General features: G+C 32.5%; 1 protein-coding gene across 1 annotated transcript; it reads left to right on the top strand.

The window, feature by feature from the left end:
- The first annotated feature begins 412 nt into the window (after positions 1–412).
- LOC137833440 (putative B3 domain-containing protein At2g27410) lies at positions 413–1,287 on the top strand. The gene is made up of 2 exons (XM_068641792.1): positions 413–651; positions 777–1,287. Exons 1-2 carry the CDS (start codon positions 413–415, stop codon positions 1,285–1,287), a joined length of 750 nt encoding a protein of 249 aa, XP_068497893.1.
- Positions 1,288–9,378: the final 8,091 nt, after the last annotated feature.

Raw genomic sequence — 9,378 nt, forward strand, 5'->3', positions numbered from 1 at the left:
AAATATATTTATATACAAACAAACTTTCATTGGTATTTTACAGCAGTGTTGACTTGGTCTTATATAAGATAACTTACTGTGAATTACATAGTGTTGACTTTCCTTTGGGTGCGTGCGTCAAATATAAATACAGATTCTGTAAAATAATTAAATTAAATTAATTATTCTTATGTTTATTAACTTCCCACTTCTTAGTTTTGTTATCATCTTATTTACTACACGGTTTCTATTTTTAAATAAAATTACCTTTTATAATCTTTTAACAGGTAACTGAATCAAAATATTTTTTAAATTATAAAAATATTTTTCTTATCATTAATCTTTATATACATGATCTTTTTTCTACTATTTAATCATGTTTACACACCATTATTCTTCCCCAGAGAAAAATTACTTTATTGATTTGATCACAATGAGAGATTTGAAAACTTTAAAAGAATTGGTTGCAAGTATTACTGATGCAGAGTCTCTTGAAAAGTTATCTTCTAAGTCGTTCAAACCTTCTCTGTTAGATTATGCAATATCGCAACATGCTCCACACTTCTACAGTGAACAAGAATTGATTCAGCTTCATGCTTTTTTCAAACAACTTTCAAGTTCTTTTCATCAATGTGTGAATACTGACAACACACCAAGAATCACCAGAAAAAGGTATATTGCACTCTATTTTATTTCTTTTGTAAATCTTGTTTCACTGGTTTATTTTTATGAATAAATTAAAACTATTTCAGTTCATGCTAATCTTTAATTACTTTGAATGACTTTTGTGCATGTAGAAAAACTCAGGATATTCCTAAAGAGGAAACCGTGGTTCCCAAGATTAAAAAACTAAGGGTAATTGTGAGATGTACTACACCACCACCACCAAAAGAATTGTCTCTAGAATTCAAGAATCGAATCAATGAGTTGAGTGGTTGTGATCTTCAATTTCTCATGCACAAGAGACTTTTTCATTCCGATGTGAAAACAAACAATAATCGTTTGTCAATGCCGATAAAAGAAATAAGAGCTGACTTTCTCACCAAAGAAGAAATTACAAAGTTGAATGAAAGAGAAAATGGTAGTAACGATGGAAGACTTATTGGTTTGGAAGTGATCGTGTTGGACCCTTGCCTCAGAGAATATACTCTACCCATAAAAATGTGGAGTATGAACACAAACACCTACAATCTTGTAAAGGAATGGAACAAGATTGTGTCTGCTAACAAGTTCAAAGAAGACCAAGAACTACAAATATGGTCTTTCAGGGTTAACAACAAACTGCATTTGCTCCTAAACAAACTTTGAATCTAGAATTTATTCTTTTAGGTTTTCTTAAGCATGTTGTAGTTTCTCTCAAAATTTGTTAAGCTAGTAAGAAGTATTTGATTAATGTGTAGAGTTAAGTCTTTTTTACGTCATTATACAATATAATTCTACAATGCAGTGAATTTTATTACATTTCGCAAATTGATAGTGAAATATTTATAAATTTATTTTTATGTTTATGTTAAAGACGTGTGCATATTTTATCTATGAATTTATATGTTTATTTATTAATTAACACTTCTAATTTTTTATTTCCATTTTGCAAAACTATAACCTAAATTGTAAATGGTAGAACCCTTCATATAATTTAATTGTTTAACTAATTTTTTAGAAGCTCCCAAAAGCAGTGTTGCACTTCATATACACAAATATTTTTAAAATATTTTTGAATCTTAATAAAATATTATCTTTGGGATAAAAATCAAATTAAAAATTACATTTAATTTCAAACTTGTTGAAATATTTTTACTTCAATTTTTATTTAAGTTTACTTGCGTTGACCATAAGTTTAAAGCATTTATCAAAACAAAAATTGATATTATTTAACGCTTTTTTTCTTTATAAGATTATAAACTCATGTTTTTAAGAATTAATTAATAAAGACGAAAATATATTAAAATAATGAAAAATATAAACCCGAATACAAATACAATCATATTCGTCAACAAGTTAAAAAAAAACAATAACTATAAAAGATGAAACAAAATTGTATTAAACGAATCCTAAGAGAAAATGTTTGACTCAAATATATTTATTCTTTTTATGAAAGATAGATTTAAAGATAAGAACACTTTTAGTCCTTTTTAAATAGAAATGTTGGTTTTATGGAATGTATATTTTTATCTTATCAATAACAGTTATCAATTATCAATTATAAATACAGTTGCTAAAAAATAATAAAAATAAAAATATTTAAATTTAAATTATTTTTATTTATCTTCTTTTTAAGTTTATCTTTTTTTCTTCTGAAATTTTCGTATCCTAAGTTTGTTATCTTATTTACTGGTTTAAAAAATTATGGTTTAATATTGTCAAATAAGTTTATCTTTTATAACTTTTTCACACATATGTAACAGCGTGCTTTTTTAAAAACAACAGAAACATTCTTTCTTCCCACCACAGTATCATTTTTCTTCTTTTTCTCTCTTTTTTTTTATAAAGTTTTCGTGTTAGGTATCACTATGCAACTTGACATCTCAGCTAAGTTGAACTTTCTCTCTCTCTCTCTTTCCATATTCTCTTCTCTCCCTCTCTCTTAATTTTCTCTCCCAAACTTCATCTATTTTAGAATCTAGTCATACCACGCGCTGTAGCAGAGGAGTTAAGGAACATTTCTACCCGATCAGATTTTTAAACAGAGTAAGTTCATTTTTACTCTAAATATCCTTTGTTCTCTGTTTTTCCTTAGGATTTAATCATCAATCTTGGTGGGGTCAGTTGAGAAGTTTAATCAATCCTCTCAACTTATTCTATTATATACTGAATTTCTGTTCTGTTTGGATAATTTGCATTAGGCCTGTAAATCTTGAAGCTTATCCAAACGGTGGGGAATAAAATTCTAAAAGTTGCTTGAAAAGCAAGCAATTGAGGTAAGGAAAGCTAAATTTAATTTTTAATAGCACCCTAGGATAGAAGATCTGAATGCGGAAGGGACGTGGTCCCAATATTCAATTTCTCTTGCAGGGATGTTGTGTGTTTATTTATATTGGGTTGTTTGTTTATATATTATTTAAATTTGTGGAAATATTGGGTTTTGATGATTTAGTATTAAAGTGTATTTTTTTTATGTCAAATAAACTTTTGAATATTGTGGATAACTTTTTGAATGATATTGTATGACGAAATGGTATGAAATTGAATTCATACATTTGGGATAATGTATGGACTGATGTTTGTTGTGTATTAAGTATTGATGCCTATGTGGTAACATAGATCTCCGAGCTTCACTGATGATCTAAGTCACATAGACTAAGATATCAGGTGGTGAGAAGCTGATGGGGGAGTTCATGATGGCATTTCATGAAGGTCTTCTTGAATCATGTGAGAAAAAGTGGTGCGGAAGCTATGAAGGTATGTGAGCAAGATCCTCCTAAGAGTGGTGTTGATCTTGAAGGTGCATGATGTGTATGAAGCTAGGGAGGTTCGACCAACCCAAGGAGAGGTGAAGGAGATGAAGTTTAGAGCCTAGAATTCTAGGGAGAAGCAAAGCTTGGCACAAAATGGAAGCATAACTTTACTCACAATAAACTTGAAAATACAAGGTGTAGGCTCCTCCTTTTATAGGCTAAGGAGGACCATAATGCAACCCTAATGCTAGCCAAATGAAATGTAAATGTGAAGCACATGGGTGCACATGGCACATGGGTGCACAAATGAGCACATGGGGAGGGGTGTGTCTAGTTTTTATGCTCACCCCCTCCATGGGCTTTCTAGACCGGCCTTGGTAAATTTAGAGGTTTTTTTTAGAAACTCTAAGTTTACCTAGGTTGGTGTTTTAGGTGCCAAAATTAATTCTAAGAAAATTACAAATAAAGTTCCTATGCTAATTTTGACAAATAAACTCTACACTAGAGTTTAAGGCATTTGAACATGTAAAAGAACGTCTTCTTGGATCCTCTTGGCCATAACTCTATGGTTGGCCCAAATCTACTCTTTGGTGGGCTTGCATGTGGGCTTGTGCTTGGGCCTCTTCCATCATCCCCTCCCTCTTGAAAAGGATTTGTCCTCAAATCCAATGCTTTTTCTTCCGAGGGGAATGGTTGTGGCTGGATGGTGTCCGTCATCTTCTCCTTCTTTGAGAAGATCTATCCTCAGATCTTCAGGCTTGATCTCGGATAGCAGCTTCTTGCTTCGCCAAAGCTTGTCCTCCTGGATCAAACGTCCACCTATAGAAATAATCAAATAAGGCATAGGTGTTAGTTTGCAAATTAATTTTACTAGGTTGCCATTTTTGTTTGTCTTTTGGTTTTGGCAACCTTGGACAAAGTTTCTCTTTTAATGGTTGTGTGTGGTCTCTAATCATCTTATGTATTTTAAAATGTTCATTTGTGGTTACCTTCTCTTTAGGCATAAATCCTATAGGAGATGGTAACAACTTAAAAGGAGAAAGATGATTTAGCACACACATAACTTTAAAAGTAGAAATATAAGTTGTTTTGTGAACTACTTGATGGTATGTTTGCTCATCTCTAGAGTTGTGTGTGCACATCATGATTATTCTAGGCATAGTAGAAAGAGCTAGATTGTCAAATGTATTTTGACCATGCGTTTGAGGATGATAAGAATTTAAAGTGTGCAACTTAGTTGCAAGTTTTCCAAAGGAAATCCTCAAATCATGGTTTGCGAAATATGGAGCTCTATTCAACACTATGCTTGAGGATAAACCATGAAGATGTATCACTTCTCTAGAGAAGAGTTTATCCATAACCATGAAGATTGAATCAAAACCTTTTGTTGTCCTAGGGAGTTTTAATATGAAATTTGTATCTTCCCAAGGATCATTTGCAAAAGGTGAAGGAGTATAGAGTTCATAAGACATTGCCTTGGGTGTAGTTTGAAAACAAGAATTGTACCTAAGGTAATTTCTTTGAACTTCTTTTCTCATGGGGGACAAAAGTTTTCCTTTTAAAAGCTCTAGAGTTTTATCAACTCTGATTTGTCCCATGAGTTCTCCTTCATGAAGACTTTTTCTCTTATGTGTAAGGATAGTCTCATTGTGACAACCATTGTTTATAAGGATTTGTACACTTTGCAATGGTTGTCTCAATAAGACATGATAAGTTTCTTTAGGCCCTACTTCACATAAAAATTTGTTTTTGTAGATGTTTATAAAAAACTTGACATTCACTTGGTGATATCCTAGCACATATGAGAAATAATCTATTTCATTTTTATCTATGCAAGCTTCTTTTAAAGACTCTTCTTTTTCACTTAGGCTTGCAAGTGTTCCTTTACAAAAGGTAAGGCATTGAGGTTGTTCAACAAGACACATATTTTCAAAGGTATTTTTAAATCTTTGGTCTTGTTGAATGACCTTGTGGGAAGGAACACTCTTCTCCCACGCCTTTTGTTCTTCAAGGGTCTTCTCATGCTTTTCTTTTTCTTCTTTTTCTTTAGCTTCCCTTTCGACTTCCCCTCTCTTCTTTTGTATTTTTCTTTCCTTTCTTTCTTTATGGGAAGCAAACAATTTTTCTACCCTCATTTCCCAATCTAGGCAAGCTTCTATATTTTCTTTTCCATGGAAATGGGGTTGTTCTACCCTAACCTCTCTTGGGTTTTCTTGTTCTTTTCTATCTCTTTTATGTCTTCTAGGGGGTGCTTGATAATAATCATTTACTCTAATGCTTCCCTCCCCAAAAGAATCATGATCTTTAGAGATATATGCATGAGAAGGCAATTTTTTTAGAATGTGAGACTTCTCATCCTTTGCTTTAGTCAAAACATTAAGTTTAGTCTCACTCTCCAATTGTCTATATGCAATTGATTGCACAGTTTGTGAAACTTCTTTCAAAAGAGTTTTTAAAGATTTTAATTCACTTCCAATAGACTTTGTAGAATGAGATGAAGAAGACATGGCTAAAGCTTTGTGTATACAAGTATTTTACCTTGAGAAAACTTAGGAAAGTCAAAGAAGGTAGTTTTCCAGGTAAGGGAGGTGAGTCACAAGGGACTACTTAAATACCAAGCCTTTGCCTTAGCCAAAAACTATCCCCCAATGTCTTCACACAAAGCTTTTTCTTAGTAAACCACTTAGAACACAATTAAGTTGAGAAAACAAATGCAAGAAAACAATGCAAGCTAACTAATTAACAAAGCCAGACGGTTTAACAAAGCTTAAACAAAGCAACCACACATGCAAAGCGTCACTAATTAAGCAAGTAATGTAATTAAAAACAATTAACAATTGCTAATTAAAAACTCTACACTAGTCGGCCCTAGGTGAGGCTTCTTGGACACTTGGAGCCCTTGAAGACACACTCACCGTCTAATACGTAATTAAGAGGTAATTAACAAAAATTAAGTTGTAAGGAAATTAAGAAAAACTCCCTTTATTGATCCTCTTTTTGCTAAATGCACTTCCTTGTTGTCTTTGCTTGTTGGCCCTCCAAGTGTTTGTAGTGTTTTTCAAGCAAACTTGTTTCGGCCTTGGCTTTGTTTCCCCTTAGAATGAAGGTTTTAATTCTCCAATTCCAGCACCTATCAAAAGACTAGACCTTACCCAAGTCAAGTTTCCATTCAATTAGGCACCAAAGGAGAAATAAATTCCAGCACCAAGTTAGAGGTCAAAGAACAAAAGCAAGAAACAATTTAATTGAATAAAACAGTACCACCAAAAGGATTTAGATTATGAAAACTAGAAATAGAGTCAAGAATTTAAAGCAAACAAATAAAAGGTACTCAATTAAAGGTTGGCACACAAAAGAATTCCTAAAGAAAGGCACTAGATTAGATGACCAAATAAAAAAAATAGCACCACTGGAAAATGTTGTGGGCCAGAAACGTGTTTGTTCCCCAATTTATGCTGAGCTGTATTTTTAAAATTTGACTCTGAAATTTGATATGCAAGATATTCAGGATCTTATCTAAAATCTGGCTTTGGAATCACTCAAAACGCATGCACCATTTTGTTTTAATAAATTTTGCAATTTTGGTGTTCAGTTAGGCCAGCTGGAGCGCCTCAGATTTGCACTCTGATTTTAAAAGATTTATCATTTTTTTTCTGTTGCTTCTTTTGATCTAATTCTTTTTTTGTCCTTTCTATAACACTTTAAACTTGCATATTCCAGAGAATCAAAATTTTCCTATGAGTGGAAATATTTTTCTGGATCAAAACAGCCAAAACAGAGAAGGTGAAAACAGGGGAATCTGAAAACTGGAAACAAAAACAGCAAGATACCAAAATTGAAACACAATAGAATTTGTGAAATAGAATTTGTGTATGATCTAAACACAAATGGAACTCAAACTAAAATTAAAAAGGCACCAAAAGATCAAAGAACAACAGATTCAAGCAATTAAAGAGACCCAAAATCAAGAAACAAATAAGCCAAATAAAAGGACTACCATGAATTGTTGACAATATGGATGAACATGACTTGACAAAACATATAAGATTCAGAAATTAAAGACTCAAAAGCATAATATGAACCAAATAATGAAAGCAATAAAGACTCAAAAGCCTAAAAGAAAGATAGCAACTCAAAGGTGTATGGAATCCTATCACAAATTGCACAAGAACTTGTTCAAGATCAATTGAACAAGAGTGCTTCGGTTGGATCTTCCACAAAACACACCAAACAAATTAAAATGTAAAAAACAGCAAGACAATTATGGAAAATAAGATGAACAACATGAAAGTAAAGAAGAACTAAAAATGAAAGACCAAAAGCAACTCATCTTGAAGAACCATAGCTCATGATACCAAATGATGGCATTTCATGAAGGTCTTCTTGAATCATGTGAGAAAAAGTGGTGCGGAAGCTATGAAGGTATGTGAGCAAGATCCTCCTAAGAGTGGTGTTGATCTTGAAGGTGCATGATGTGTATGAAGCTAGGGAGGTTCGGCCAACCCAAGGAGAGGTGAAGGAGATGAAGTTTAGAGCCTAGAATTCTAGGGAGAAGCAAAGCTTGGCACAAAATGGAAGCATAACTTTACTCACAATAAACTTGAAAATACAAGGTGTAGGCTCCTCCTTTTATAGGCTAAGGAGGACCATAATGCAACCCTAATGCTAGCCAAATGAAATGTAAATGTGAAGCACATGGGTGCACATGGCACATGGGTGCACAAATGAGCACATGGGGAGGGGTGTGTCTAGTTTTTATGCTCACCCCCTCCATGGGCTTTCTAGACCGGCCTTGGTAAATTTAGAGGTTTTTTTTAGAAACTCTAAGTTTACCTAGGTTGGTGTTTTAGGTGCCAAAATTAATTCTAAGAAAATTACAAATAAAGTTCCTATGCTAATTTTGACAAATAAACTCTACACTAGAGTTTATGGCATTTGAACATGTAAAAGAACGTCTTCTTGGATCCTCTTGGCCATAACTCTATGGTTGGCCCAAATCTACTCTTTGGTGGGCTTTCATGTGGGCTTGTGCTTGGGCCTCTTCCATCAGTTCATGCACACCGTGACATATGAGATGCACGGCTTGAGTTGTATTGAACTTACCCTGATCCTTTCTGTTGGATTCGCTGGTAATCTTTGGATCAGGTGTTAGTCTCTGGTAGGACTTACTTAATACGGGTCTTCTGGAAGACGTTGTTTGTTGAATATCTTGGATGTGTAGATCTATGTGATATTTATGTGATTGTTTTAATGTTGGGATTTGAAGAAGATTGTATAATTTGAGAAACTGATCATGTAACTTGGTTTTCTCTTTTGATTTAATTGCCTATATTATAAAATTCTATTTTCACTAGCTTACCCTTGCTTTTCTTGTTGTGTTTGAACTGTGATGACTGAACTACGTACACGAGCAGACGATCTTACAAGTGTCTGAGGATCAGAAGAGTTTTAAGGTGTTGATTTTGAAACTTATATTATAAATATTTGTATTTCCATATGTCCTAATCACGTATTAGGAATGTTTTGAAAAACTGTAAGCTTGTACGGAAATATGTAGAACCGATATTGTAATAGTTAGATGTATTTTCCGGGGTGTTACAACATAAGTAAATGAAATGAATTTTATCAAAATCTTTTCTTATCATTAATAGTTATGGTTGATATTTTTAAATCTATTTTATTTGTTATTTTAATCTTTTTAGTAATTATAATTATATTTTTTTTCATTTTCATCCTGTTATTTCTAGGCTTCTCAACTTGGTTTCAGTTTTTTTAAACAACTAAACATAATTTTATGGTCAAATTAATAATAATGTGGTTAAAAGAATGATATATGAGATGAAAAATGAATGACTCGTCATGAGTTAAAATTTACTTATTCATGGTAGTAACATGTGACATGAATAAAAATGTTATTGTAGTAAGTATTTACCTAAATTTGGTAAAAAAAATACATTAACATATTTTTTTATAAAAAAACATTAAATTTAGATAATTCAAAACA

The sequence above is a fragment of the Phaseolus vulgaris genome, chromosome 6 (assembly GCF_051622355.1).
Source record: "Phaseolus vulgaris cultivar YP4 chromosome 6, ASM5162235v1, whole genome shotgun sequence".
Taxonomy (NCBI): Eukaryota; Viridiplantae; Streptophyta; class Magnoliopsida; order Fabales; family Fabaceae; genus Phaseolus; species Phaseolus vulgaris.